Genomic DNA, 14,429 nt, shown 5'->3' with positions numbered 1-14,429 from the left:
ATAAAATACTTGATGTTAAAACTTTATTGTTACTCTTCAGTGGAAGATAAGTCCTAATTTTTATAGTCATTGATGAATTATTTATTGAACAGTAAGTGTAACAGTATGATTTAAGTGTACAGAATTGTTTCATTCAGATATTTTTTTCTTCAAATTAATTTTGATTGTAGATGGTCAACGTCAGGAGAACACACTGGCTACACAGGCTATGCACTGTGTAGTTCTCTGGTCTGGGCCAGAGAATGCAGCGTGAGATTGCCATCAGACACAATACAATTGGCAGAAGACATCCTGTTCCAAGCCTTCAAGCTCTTATTGGTGCAAACTGTTATTTGCAAACTGTCATTTGCAGTGTTTTAGTTCAATTTCGTTCAATTTAGTTAGCTTGACCAAACACAACAGCTGATGTCACTATTCTTTCCTCTCATGATATTAGTCTGCCATTATGAGTTTCCATTGTTTGTTTGCCACTGAATTGCTTTTGATTGACTGTTCAAAGTGATTACCAAATGTTATTTACAACATTTAAGTTAAAGTTTAAGGGGGGTAGCCGTGGCCTACTGGTTAGGGCTTCGGGCTTGGAACCAAAGGGTTGCCGTTTCGATCCCCAAACCGGTAGGAAAAATGTGGGTGTGGGAATGGTTGAGCACTGCTCTCTCATTTCTGAAGTGCACTTGAGCAAGGCACCTAAACCCTCATTGCTCCCCGAGTGCCGCTGTAGCAAGGCAGCTCACTGCTCCGGGTTAGTGTGTGCTTCACCTCATTGTGTTCACTGTGTGCTCTGTGTGTTTCACTAATTAACGGATGGGATAAATGTGGAGACCAAATTCCTTGTATACGCAAGTATACTTGGCCTATAAACCTGATTTACATTTACATTTAATTTGTGTTGTGAGCTTTTTGTTAAGACCTCTGAAGAGCTTTTGGACATAACAGAGTTTGTGGACAAAATATAGGTCTAAAAATGAGAAATATTAGAGATATGAATTAATTTAAGGAATCATTCTATTTTTACAAAACTGTACAAAGTGCATACAAAGTAATAAGATAGTAGGTTTTTCATATGCAAAAAAGTGCAAAAACAATAAGACTCTCCATTGAAGTGTAAGTCAATCTAACAGTTCTCCTCGACTTATAAAAGTTATCAAGAATTAATCTGTCCGTGATAATATTTTGCAATCTCTTTGAACTCAAACAAAAGCCAATGGCAAACAAATAACGGAAATGTTATTAGTTACGAATTAAGAACAGAGATAAAACATATCAGGAAAGGAAGGCAGGTCTGGACTGCAGGTATAGGCGCCATTTTAGCACCTGGACTGTTCTAATATGGAGCCGTGTTCTAATTCACGCAGAATGCAATTTGGCATAGTTTTCCTAAAATATTCAAGGTCTTCCCCGGAAAAAGACATTGTCTGAATGGCAGCAGATGTTGCTCAAAACTTGTACATCGTTCAACATTAATTAAGCCTTTCCTAATGTGAAAGCTGCCCCAGTGCATCCCTGTACCATCATACATGCTTTCTGTGTACTAATAACAAGTTGGATGGTCCCTCTCCTCTTTAAAGTCTATAATTTCCAAAAATAATTTTTAAAAAAGTTATTGGTGTAACCACTTGACAGTTTTTCATTTTGCTTCAGTCCATTTTAAATGAGCTTGGGCCCAGATAAAACGGTGGCATTTCATGGATCATGTCTAAATAGGGTTTTAGGGTGCATGGTTAATTTTTTTATTGCAAACACCATTGACATTACAGAAAATGCAACACTACAACGACATGCACAAGAATACTACATCAGACAAACAGATGTACATTACACAAACACATACTGTAACTTAACAAGACATCACATTGACATGGCTTATTAACACAACATAACATTAATAACATAAAGGCTAAGGATTTGCGTCCAGGATGATTACAGATATGATTATCAGGGATGAAATTGATGACCGGAATGACAAGATGGGGGGGTGCGGATGGTAGCTCTGAGAGTGTGAATGAGGTGGTGTTGGGATGGGGGTGTGGGTGGGGGGTAAGGGGTAGTGAGTGTGTGAGGATGTATGTGTGTGTGTCCATATGTGTAAGGTTGGCTTGCTGTTGGGCCAGGAGGAGAGAAGCTGGAACACAGAGAGGGAGGGTTTCAGAGGAGAGGAGTTGTAATTATTCTGTTAAAGATGAGTGTAATAATAAGAATAACTGATTGCCTGACTGATTGACAACCTGGGCACCCATTAATGGCCACAGTTCCACCCAGCACCCGCAGTTAAGTTCAGCCCCGTGCATGGTTAAGTTTTATCCAGCATTGTGGATGGAGCATTAAACTTTGGTCATAGACAATGGTTATCAGAAGTTGTCCTTAGCCCATACAATCATTTTCTTTACAGAAACTGGTCTGTTTGTAATATGTGGTCCCAAAGATCAATATTTTTTCAGCCTTTTTTACAATGATTTCTGGAGTCTCTTTGTCTAATGATATTATGTTAGCCTGACATAGTCATACTCAATTCTATGATGTATGAAGGGATGTATGTCTTGATGCTGGAGGGCATAATCTAGTAACTCATTGACTACTGACCCAGTGTTTTTCAGTTCCAAAACACCCATTTTCCGGAAACTGGCATGGAAAAGTGCTGCCATCTTTTTCCACGATCTCTTATGGGAGTGTTGCCACTCCTTTCTCTATCGTTCTGGCTCGGGCATAGTATTAGTTATCAATGGAACCAGTCTAGACTGAATTGCCTGACCTCAAATTTAATGGGCGGAGTTAAATTTGGGCTGCTTTCCAGACTAATGTTATGTACTATAGATAAGAATTTCCCAAATTCTTTGCGATTTCATGTTGAAGAGTAATATTCATTGTTTGACCACCCAGATGTTCACAAATCATCTGTACTTCTGAGAGTCCCTGACTCTCTTGGATGCCCTTTATATACCCAGTGATGGTGCCAGTTAACCTAATTAGTTGTGAAAGTTCCTCCTTGTGTTCTTTAGCATCCCACCTAGCATCCCATCTTTAGCGTCCCACCTTTTTTGAACAAAGGGTTGTAGTTTTTCATAAAAATGCAGTGAAAAATGCATCAGAAATTTTGTTTGTCCGAGGACCCCTTCAAAATCGTAACAATTATTGAGCACATGCTTACTACCATTTGGATGGCATTTGTATTTGAAGTTGGGACCAGGTTCACTGTCCCATTTTTTTCTGGCAGGTTTGTAACTTGTGGGGGGTTTCCACTACAGGAACTCAGGGGTAGTTTTGCAGGGTCTCGGCCATTCATGCGTGTCTACTCTGCCAGTACTGCCCCATAAAGACAATTTTCAAGAACTTTTCTAGGACTGACTTACCTCGTAATTTGGTGTGGCCCTGAATAACTCCTACATTGGTGTTGTGATATGGAAACAAGGTGTGAACAAGGTGTGACAGGAAGACAATGAGCACTTTTTTTTATCCATCTAGGCAGATGTTACAGCTAAATTTATTATAGATTAGGCTACATTATCTTGCTGAGTTGAGTTACACTGAATGAACAAACTAATGGCAGCTAAAAGAAAATAGGCTTTAACCCATTTACTCCTAAAATGCCTGCTAAAAACGCCTATTGAATCCTATGGCATTCTAGACTAAATAACCTTATTTCCTGAGGGTTTTCTGAAAACATACTAAAAATTGTCAACGTCTACCAAAATGTAATATCTAAGCCTCTGTAGCACCTAGAAACATGAAATAAAAAGCATGCTGCGCTACGCAGCATCCAGCGGGAGGGTCAATGTTGCGCTACGCAGCATCCAGCGGGAGGGTCAATGTTGCGTCATGCAGCATCCAGCACGAATGGGTTAATTAATCAGATACAATATTTGATTGTATATTAATTTATAAAGTAATTACAAATGAAACCAACATTTAATCTGGAACAGCTATTCATAGGTGTTGTCTACTGACTTCAGTTCACTGTATTTTAAGGTATTGGAAGACAAGCTGTTTCCAAAGCTGTTGATGTTTAAAACCAGGTAGTGAGAGTGTTTAGGTTACTGTAACTGAATATGCAACCAAAGTGCTTATAAAGGATTTAGCAAAGTATCTAATTAGCATCGCTATCACGGCGTAAAGGCTGCATGAGTTAGGTCCTGTAAGGAGTGGAGACACAACAGCTGAAAGGGCTGAACATCTGGTCGTTCCTGTACTTGTCCCCTTTTATTTATTTAGTTAACCTTTATTTTACCAGCAAGGTCCCATTACCATTGAGACACAGTGTCTCTTCTGCCAGGGAGTCCTGGTCAAGATGGCTGTGACTGAGTACCATCACTACAGTTGAGTATGCGCTCTGACTGCCATACCAACGGGCCTGGCCCTTTGGCATTGTGGTTAAGCTGCAGGGTTAGTACACTAGAGACCCAGGTTCAAGACCGGGTGGGACCACTGCTCTCTCCCTTCGCTACAATGGCAGCAATTATTTAAATTAGAAAGACAAAGAAAAGACAACATGGGAGATGGGTACAGAGACATCAATAACACACTAACACAGAGGACACAGAGTCAAAGACAACAAATAAATACATTAGAATAAAATAGAGCACTAGAGGCAGTGACACTGTTCAGATTTACCTGGGTAGTAGGCTGAGTACCTGTAATGGAGCCTTTGGTCTTTTGGCAACTTAGGATTTTTGCATGACTTGATGATGTGGACTGACTCTCCACATTCATCGGCTAACTTGCTGGTAAATAAGCCAATTAAGTTAAGCAGAAGCAAGAATGGTTCATCGTGACCTAATTTAAGTTATTGAGGTGATGCATAACAGATTGACTTGATTTGTGATTGAGATTTGGGAGCAATAGACACAATTAGCTTGTTTCAAGCCTTTCCCAAATCAGAATCCTGTCTTACTGACTGACCGTCCACATTACATATTGCATGTGATCAGATCCGATCTGCCTGTCCGTATTCACAGTCTTATCCACATTGATTTTTATGGTAACAGGCTTCGCCCAGGAAATACAAATGAGCAAAACGGGTGACAGAGAACTGTTGTCTTCTTGACTGCAAAGATGTGCGGTAGGCCTATGTGTTTCACAAAGTAAGACCACACTGTTATTCTTGAATTACTTTTAATCAACATGGTTTTCTCACAGTTTACATGTATGGCAGTGCTCATGTTGACTAAACATGGGCGTTAGTAGCTGAGGTGTTCTTTCAGATGAGGCAGTATTGATACATTCAGTCTGTCACAAATGGTACATTTCACACAGCCTTGGCTAGCCCAACCTTGTTCTGGCCCATGTTGAAGATGGTGTAGTACTCCCTAATGAAGACATCGCCCAGGATCCAGAGGCTGTCTCCAATTCCGCTAAATCCAGTGCTGCAGCCGTAATAGTTGGACTGCAGAGAATGAGATTCAGAAAATGTCAAACATTCACCTTGCCACAGTATTTCCTACAGCCCTTTATAAATAATAGCAGCCATAGTGTAGAACATTTTCAGTGTTACGTTAAGGCAGCGCTTACCTGACAGACGTAGGCGGATGCAGGCAGGATGAAGGCATGTCCGTGAATGTTGAAAGTAATGTCAGGCATGTGTCTGATGTTGCCACATTGAACATAGAACTAAACCCAGACAGAACAAATAACACTTAAAAAAATGAAAAAGTATTTTAGCTTGTGTGAAAATTAAATCTGTTGAATGTTGAAATATGATGAATATGTACGCATTATAGCAATAGCTTGCAAGCCTTGTAGGACAATTGTTATAAACCATTTTAACAGTTGTATTATTATTATTATTATTATTATTATTATTATTATTATTGTTATAGTTATTATTATTATTATTATTATTATTATTATTATTATTATTATTACTCTTATTCCTTCATATACATTTATACACAATGACTTGGAACAGTGCTTAAGCTCTCGGTTATACTTACACCACCGACTGCATTGTTCAGGTTTGAAATGTCACTGGTGGGTCCGACAATGAGAGAAGTGCCAGTGTCCACAATTGCCTGACATCCACCATTGCAAGCAACAGTTTCTCCATTGACTGTCACACTACGATAAAAAAACTCGATGATTAATTCACACTGCCTCATACACAACAATACTATGGCATCATTTACAAATTCATTCCAATTGCTTTGAGCCTTGTTTATTTGAATGCTTACAACATGGCCCCTAAAAAGTTACTTCTCGCTGCTTTGTGTAAGCAGGGCTTGCATTACGTATATATTTATTACCCATACATTTATTAGTGTACCTGTCAACAGTGATCTGCCAGTAGGTCTCAGAGGACAGGGGAATCCAGGCAACGCTGCCGGTGAAGTGGTTGGGATCATAACCACCGAAGATCACCTCACTGCCGGACTCAGATTTTCTGTGCAGAAAAGTAAATGTCAGAACATCAGCTGCTTTCAGGAAACATATTTACAAAGGATTGAACATCTGTCAGATGAGATCCAGGTCTGTACTGAAACAGATGAAAATGCTGTGTTTCAGTTGTGAAAGTTGTGGTGAATAATTACTTAATATTAACTTAGACTGGCAAACTTCAGGAACTAGTCTTGAAACCCTAAAATTATTACCATCAATTATAACAAGTCGTAAGAACAAAAAGCTACCATTTGTTAGCAATTATCTGTTGTTATCGATTGCTACCAGATATAGCAATACCAGTTTACATAGCATTACACAGTATTTTACTGTCTCATTTACTGTTAATTGGCACAGCCATCTTGGATATTCAAACTCTGGCTACTTGGGGTTCGAAGGAGCTGACCATCCGGAGTTCCCTTTGCAACTTCCTGTAACTCAGAGAAACGTCTCGAAAAAACGACTTGTTAGTAGAAATGGAACTCACCATTAGCACGAGGAGTGCCCTGCTCTTTTCAGGCTTGTAGGGTTTTAGTTTTTGTTAGAGGTTTATTGTTGGTACCTGCTCAGGTAAACAGAGAAGTAGTTCTGCACCAGGCCCTGCTGGACCATGTTGTAGAAGACGGGCTGAACTCCTGAGGCAGCCAGGCTTTGGTAGGCCAGGCCCAGTATGCCATCAGCCTGCATGTGAGCCATGAATGGAGCCTCAGTCTGGCTCAATCCAAAGATCTGGTTAGGCACCTGGATACCTCCAACCTAGCAAGAACAAATTACAGGAAGCTTTTGTGAGAGTTTAGATGGTTGGAGAGTTTGGGTAATTTCAACTTTGTGAGTAGTTTACCACTCAGTAGTTTTCATGAAGTTCTTGGATGAAATATTTCTTCATTTCTTGCTAGATAGATTTTTTTAATTTGCTGTGTCACTCAGTGCGGTTACATGCAAACAACTAATCAGATTTCAGTCTGATTATTCTCTTAACTCTGATTAAAAGATGTCATGAAGCGCGATTGCATGCGCAAAACAATCTGATTAAACACCAATCGGAGTATTGTCAGAATTTGGAATGTATCAGTTTACATGCTAAGTGAACAAGTGAAAATGAGATTCCCATAACAGCATGTCCTGACAGGATGTGATGCAAGCAAACATTAGGACATTATGTAAGCCTTCAGCAGCAACAATGTAAGGTTCTGTTCTGCAAAAATGTAAGGTTCACAAGGTTGGAACAAGTATTTAGTTACATGACAGGTTCTCTACTACTGATTTCATAAAAGTGGATTTCAGTCGGAGTACACAGTTTACATGGCATTTTTTAATCGGAGTTACGAGAATAATCGGAGTGAAATCTGGATGTTTGCAACCGACTGTTCAGTTACAACACACTCACAGCAACGATGTCATAACCCAAGAATCCAGTCATACTGCCAGTTCCATATTGGATCTGCAGGGATCTTCTGGTATTATTGAAGGTTGAGGAATGACTGGGGTTGAATTTGTTGTGGTGGTCTAAAATAGAACAATTACTTGATTAATTGAAGCAATGCATTTGATTTTCATCTTTACACAATTTCTGATTTACTATTCCATGAATCAGTACATAGCTAAATGAACTCTATACATACTGCAGGCAGTGCTGCTGCAGTACACAGAGGGCACCCAGAGGTAGGAGGATCCAGTGTCGAAAATCACTCTGAAGGACTGAGGGGGGGTTCCAATGGAGATCACACCGTAGTAGGCCATCTGTGTGGGAGAACATGGCAAATGTGAGGTTTCCAGTCCAGACTCAATAACAGCAATTCCTATTCATTGGAAATGGTGAACTGTTGTTCAGATGAGATTATTGACTTACATCAGCGTCGTTGGTCATCTGCTCGTTGCCCACAGCATAGCTGCCGAACTTGGCAAAGGGCATGTAGGGGTACTTCTTGCTGTACTCCTCCCACAGGCCCTGCTCCTCCAGCTTCTCCCTGGCGGTTTTCCCCTTGTTCAGAGGGATCCTTGGAAAGAGAAAGAGAGACCCAAATCTCAACACGGAGCCATGCATCAACATCACCTTTCTATAGTTTGTTGCAGCTTTCCGTACTGCTAGACATTAGGCGTCTTTGGGCACAACACTTAAGGAATGGAAGAACACAAGTTACTGACCTGACCATGCACTCGGAGAGTGCCAGCACGGCACACAGGATAATGGCAGCCTTCATGATTGTTGTTCTGCTCAAAACCTTCACCGGGAGCTGAGTGTAGCATCGGTAGATCCTCTCCCTTTTTTATATGCACGGAGCCGCACGTTTTCTTTTTTAATCACTCTGATAAAGCAACCTGAACTCTTCAGGCCAACGCCCACAGGCAGCGTCTGACGGGAATCAAGTGACGGCAAAGTTTAGGACACCATTACTTTTAATGGAGGCAAGCCCAATGACACACATCGACACAAAAGTTTAAAAAATTGTTCTATCTCTTGAGCGTCAAATCCATAGATGCGAACATCACCACCAGTGGCCGTTGGTCTTCATCATGCGTCTGATAGCAATTGGAACATATACAATGTGTGTCCCTTGACAATGTAAGCTATTTCCTTAAATTCACAAGAATACTACTTCACAAGTTAAAACTTTTATTTTTTTTATCTTTCTTATTCTTCAGTGGAAGATCAGTTCCATTATTTAACAGTAATTGTAACCGTATAATTGAACAGTGTGCAGGACAGGTATTCTTCAGCTTTTTCATTCTGGTATATATATGGTTATACTGGCAAATAGTTTTGATATCATCTTCAAACACACTGGCCACACAGGCTATGCACTGTGTAGTTCTCTGGTCTGGTCCAGAAAATGGAGCATGAGATTGGCAAAAGACAACAAAGGATTGGCAAAAGTTCACCAACAGTTCACCAGAAGACATCCTTTTGCATGCCATTGAACTCCTATTGGGGCAAACTGGCCTTTGTAGTATTTCGGCATTGCTTTTAGTGGGCTTGACTGAAACTCTTTGCAGCTGTTGTAATACAAACCTTTTTTTTTTCTAGTGCCACTATTCTTTCCTCTTGTGATATTAGTTTGCCACAATGCTTCAGTTTTCATGTTTTGATTTTGTTTGTTCCATTGAGGTGCTTTTGTTTGACTGTTCAAAAGCGATCACCAAATGTTTATTAGGAGTGGATAGATAGATAGATAGATAGATAGATAGATAGATAGATAGATAGATAGATACTTTATTGATCCCTAAGGGGAAATTCAAGGAATTGTTGAATACAATTGTTGAAATTTAAAGGTGTAAATATAAATCAAGCTTTCTATTAGAATACAGACATTTATTGTAAGTTGTAATTATTTGTTAGATGAGTTGCACAATACCTAAGTTAATTTGTGTTAAGAGAGCTTGTGAGCCTGTTGTCAAGACCTCTTAAAGGTTCTCCAAGTCTTGTTATGCAGTTTCTAGAACATACAGCAAACATCTCCTCACGATCCGCTAGCTGCCTGTCCCCTGAATACGCTGTAAAAAAATGCGATCGCTGTGGACAGCACAGGCTCCAGAAACTGCAACAAAAACAGCCTGGACCATGGAACATAACAAACTATGTTCCAGCCAATCACTGAGGAGATGCTCGTTCATGACAGTTTCAGTTGCACAGGCTCTCTGTTTTGTTTGATAATACTTCAAACATCAACAGAAGTGACATCACCCAACCGTCCGTTAGAGTTTGTGGACAGCCTTGTCATGAACATATGGAATGATTAAATATAGTCAGTTGTGAATCAGTGATGGTCACATGAATATGTTGAACAGGATACCAGATGTAACATATAAGGTCTGTGGTGATTTTAAATTAGAATGTGTATCTTTAATTTATATCTCAATGTTATATACACAACACACTTAAATAATGTTAACACACTTAAATAATGTTATACTATACTGTAACTTTTTCTTTTGATGATTTGAAAATGGCAGCAACATCCTTAATTTTACAAAACTGTACAAAATCCATACAAAGTAATAAGTTATAAATAAAGTTATAAATAAAGTTATGAAATAGCGGAAAACAATTAAACAGGCCTTTCAGGTCTAAAGAAATCTAGCTCGTTGACTCCTAAAAGATATCAACAATTAATCTGTCATTGATAAGATTTTGCAATCTGTGAACTCTCAAACAAATGGCAATGGCAAACAAGCAACGGAAATGTCTTCAGTCTAAGAAGATAAAGATATCAGGAAAGGAAAGGGGTTTGATCAATGTTAAATAACATGTCACTCACAAAATCTTTTGGAATAGGCATATAAAAATTATTGTCCCATATAATAACTTAACTTCTTTATAGTATTTTTTCCTATTCATGAAAAGGCAGTGAAAATTGCTGGCTAGAAATGTTAACATTTGTTAGAGTTTGATATTGGTTAAATAGCATGAAAAAGGGGAAGAATATTATGTTAAAAGTTGTCACCCTGTCTCTTGTCAAATGTTTTTAATCTGGTATTCATATGGTATGGTATCATATGGTAATGTTCATAGCCTCTCAGATGCAGTGCACCACTGTCAACAAAAGCAAGCTCAACACAAACTAATAAGGAAACATGAGCATGGTATTCCACTGACTAGGCATTGTGCGGCCTCGTTGCCCACTTTAACTTTTAAGTGATTACTAATGATACTGTACCACTGTAATTGTTCTGATTTGCTATATTCTAATGAGATTTTGTGATTTTACAGACAACCCAGGCACTCTTTGTGAGCACTCAGAACTTTGTGTCGGTGTCGGCAGGATTGGGAGGCTGTGGCAGTAAGAACCTCAGCATCCCCGCCAAGTATGTCAGGTATGTCTGTGTGAGTAGAGTATGCACAAAAATGATCAGGCAGTCGGTTTTATTCCGTGCAAAGCATAGATAAAATGAGTATGCCTATCAGAGAGAGACAGGAGAACAAAAAGATGCTGTAGTACTATTCTGTTTATATAGCACCGTTCACAGACTCAAGGTCACTTTACAAAGTCAACACAAACGGAGCAAGACAACACAAAAGATAGTCATTTGCGATGAGCCTATACGGTGGCGGAAGGTGAATAGTGTTCCTGAAACAGAAAGGTCTTGAGGTGAGCTTTTGAAGAAAGGAAAGGAGGGACAGTCACGGAGGGATTGAGGGAGGGAATTCCAGAGCTTAGGGGCCATGGCGCTGAAAGTCTGGTGCGGGGGACAGAGAGGAGATTCTGGTTAGAGGATCTGAGGGAGCGGGAAGGAGTGTAAGAGATCAGAAGGTCCCAGAGGTAAGGAGGAGCAAGGTCATGGAGGGCTTTGAAAGTGAGAGGTAGAATTTTGAATTTTTTGTTGTGTACTTCTGTGCTATTCCTCATGGCACCCCTTGCAGGTCATACTGGGTAGCCAGCGTGTGCTGGTCTCCAGGCGGTCTGTTCCTGGCATGTGTGCTGAAGCGCGGCTCCCTGCTGATGCTGATGCGCCTGGGCGGACTGCTCACTCTCTCCACCACAGGATGTGACATCGACTTTGGTCCCGCCCACTTCCTGCCCCTCCACCCTCTTGTCACCTACAGGTATGAGGCGCCCCTCAGGTGGGAACGCAATGACCATAAATAGAGCTACAGTACCCCTAAAAGTGTTCATATAGATAGAATATGACGTTGTATATGTGAGCAATTGAACATGAGGGGCGCGTCATTACAAAGTACATCATAGCTGGACATAGCTGATGGTCATAGCTGATTATCATAGCCATGATATTGTCATGATGCACAGCCATGAAATGGTTCCATTATCAGTGATCTGTCACCGTATGGAAGTAATGTCTTTCCATGACAACTTGATATCCAGTAACATAATAAATAGTTAATTAATTCTTTCCTAGCCATGGAGGCTAATAGGGCCGATGCAATCTTCCAGTTGCCAGCCCAAAGGCCTATTCACACCAAGAACGATAATGATAACGATAACTATAACCATAACGATAAAAGCGCTCACACTGAACAACGATAAACAAAGTCTCTCCTTGTGTTAATGAATGTGACAGTTAAAATTCGATGGGTTCTGATTGGCTATTAACTTTTTATCGTTCTGAAAATCGCTCTGAAAGTGATCCCCAACGATATCGTTCTTCATGTCGTTATCGTTATAGTTTATGTGTGAACGTCGTCATGAATATTAACGAGAACGATATTTATTTTTAGTTATGGCTATCGTTATCGTTCTTGGTGTGAATGGGCCTTTATCCCAGCATTAACGGCGTCATGGGTAAAAGCGGTCCTCTGTGCACTGTGTGCAGGCCCCCTGCTCCCGTAGGTGCTGACGGCAGCCTGTCCAGCTCCAGTGCCTCTCTCCGGGACGTCTTCAGGCAGCGCTACTCCGTCACCTGGCACCCGCGCCTGCCCTTCCTCATCCTGTCCGACGGCTACATGGCCACCCTGCTGCGGGCGCCCGGCCTGCCCGAGCCCAGCGCCCTCATCAGCAGCCTGCTGCTGGACTCGGCTGGGCAGCTCGAACGGGCGCGCGCGCTCCTGCTGCAGACGCAGGTGGGTAGCCCAGATGGAATACATAGGGGGTGTGTGTCTGTGTGTGTGTCTGTGTGTGTGTGTGTGTGTGGAGACTTGCCCTCACATGCTCCCTGATGTCCTCTCATACACAGAGTGTATGTAAACAAAGATAACATTGTTCTGCATACACAGGTGGAAGTTAAGCGTCAGATTGCAGTTGAACACACGCTTATTGGGTTATGTGGTATGGTTATGCTTATTTGTGTGTGTGTGTGTGTGTGTGTGTGTGATAAAACATTGTATTTGCAGGCACAATTTTTTTCTTTCTAAGATGTACCCTGAATGTTACTCTTTCGACAGCCACAAGCCCAGCTGGAGTGCCTGTCCAGCCTGAAGTTCACAGCCAGCTTGCAGGCCTTGAAGGATAGAGAGACTTCAGTTCCCAGCTTGCCTCTCTGTCTCCAAGACGATGGAACCACAGACGACCTGCAGGAGGCCTATGAGAGAGCCCAGGTCATCTCCTTCTCCGCATGCTGTGATTTGACCCATTCAAGCACTTTGTTATTATACCGACTGCTTTTTGCTATCAGACTACCATTCAGATGTAAACAAACACTCGCTCTGATCTAGCACCAGAAAATACTTCAATGTTTAAGAAACTGTTTTACACATCACAGTACTGTGTTGAGAGTATGTTTTAATCGTGTGTGTGTGTGTGTGTGTGTGTGTGTGTGTGTGTGTGTGTGTGTGTGTGTGTGTGTGTGTGTGTGTGTGTGTGTGTGTGTGTGTGTGTGTGTGTGTGTGTGTGTGTGTGTGTGTATTTGTCTGTGTGTGTGCGTCTGTCTCTACAGGCCGAGGCTGAAGATGAGTGTACCATCGACGGTCAGTCCTCCGGACTGCGACGGGAGGACGGGGGCAGCCTGGAGTTCGCCTCCATGTTCGACACCCTCCATGCCCAGCCTGACCTCCTCCAGGGCTCCCAGCGGCCCAGTGCGGCCTCCCTGCCGCTGCGCCTGGAGCTGGACGGGGCCCAGCGGGGCCTCCTCACGGCCTGGGCCCTGGTGGTCTCTCTGGGCGGCCGGGTGGAGCAGAGGCCGCGGCTCTTGAGGTACGCCGTGCGCTGCGCCGCCCGATTGGCCCTGCTGCTTCGCCTGGGCGACGGCCAGGCCAATAGGAAGAAGGGCAGGCGCACCTGGGTGTCCAGGGTCCTGCACCTGTTCCGGGCGCTGCTCTCCTTCGTGCCGTGGGACGGGCCGCGCGTGAGCGGAGCGAGCGCAGTGTCCACTCTCGTGGAGCTCAGCCGGAGCTTCGTCCAGCTGCTCCTATCGCCGGGCCCCGGCCTGCCCCTCTCCTCCCACAGCCTGGCCGCGGCCACGGGGCTCCTGCGATTGGCTGCCTGCTGCATGGATGATGCGTACAGCCCGTCCCTCAGATCCCTCTCCCAGAGCGAGTACCGCACCCCGATGCTGCAGGAGCAGGTCACAGCGACTGATCCAGAGTCAGTCCAGGTCTGCCCTCAGAGACCCTCCGCACGGTCAGTAAAGCATACGCCCATAAATGGGTTATCATTAAAGTTCCTGTGGGTGTA

At 42.3% G+C, this 14,429-nt stretch overlaps 2 protein-coding genes across 2 annotated transcripts in view; one reads left to right on the top strand and one right to left on the bottom strand.

The window, feature by feature from the left end:
* The window catches only part of cplane1 (ciliogenesis and planar polarity effector 1), a 73,661-nt gene that overhangs the window by 32,418 nt on the left and 26,814 nt on the right, over nucleotides 1–14,429 (top strand). The window contains exons 7-11 of the mRNA XM_076302460.1: nucleotides 11,075–11,178; nucleotides 11,726–11,908; nucleotides 12,634–12,880; nucleotides 13,202–13,354; nucleotides 13,693–14,375. Coding sequence (XP_076158575.1) covers nucleotides 11,075–11,178; nucleotides 11,726–11,908; nucleotides 12,634–12,880; nucleotides 13,202–13,354; nucleotides 13,693–14,375 — 1,370 coding nt within the window. The remainder of the gene's footprint in view (nucleotides 1–11,074; nucleotides 11,179–11,725; nucleotides 11,909–12,633; nucleotides 12,881–13,201; nucleotides 13,355–13,692; nucleotides 14,376–14,429) is intronic.
* On the bottom strand, nucleotides 5,240–8,567 carry LOC143142337 (pepsin A-like). The gene is made up of 9 exons (XM_076303165.1): nucleotides 8,512–8,567; nucleotides 8,216–8,363; nucleotides 7,989–8,106; nucleotides 7,754–7,872; nucleotides 6,929–7,122; nucleotides 6,254–6,370; nucleotides 5,925–6,048; nucleotides 5,503–5,601; nucleotides 5,240–5,377 (listed from the first exon to the last, which is right to left on the bottom strand). The coding sequence occupies exons 1-9, from the start codon at nucleotides 8,565–8,567 to the stop codon at nucleotides 5,240–5,242; spliced, it is 1,113 nt and encodes a 370-aa protein (XP_076159280.1).

This window comes from Alosa pseudoharengus, unplaced genomic scaffold (assembly GCF_046254945.1).
Source record: "Alosa pseudoharengus isolate Yale_2024_CS ecotype anadromous, Long Island Sound unplaced genomic scaffold, YU_APseudo_1.1 YU_APseudo_1.1_scf_24, whole genome shotgun sequence".
NCBI classification, from domain to species: domain Eukaryota; kingdom Metazoa; phylum Chordata; class Actinopteri; order Clupeiformes; family Clupeidae; genus Alosa; species Alosa pseudoharengus.
The sequence above is the reverse complement of the archived record's forward strand: the minus strand, read 5'-3'. Positions and strand labels throughout refer to the sequence as shown.

What these genes read in the sequence shown, in the direction of transcription:
- LOC143142337 (XM_076303165.1), bottom strand. Translation starts at nt 8,567, where the DNA reads ATGAAGGCTGCCATTATCCTGTGTGCCGTGCTGGCACTCTCCGAGTGC. An exon ending in TGGCAGATCACTGTTGACAG is followed by an intron (nt 6,049 to 6,253) that starts GTACACTAATAA and finishes TTTTTATCGTAG; the next exon opens with TGTGACAGTCAATGGAGAAA. An exon ending in CATCCGCCTACGTCTGTCAG is followed by an intron (nt 5,378 to 5,502) that starts GTAAGCGCTGCC and finishes CATTCTCTGCAG; the next exon opens with TCCAACTATTACGGCTGCAG.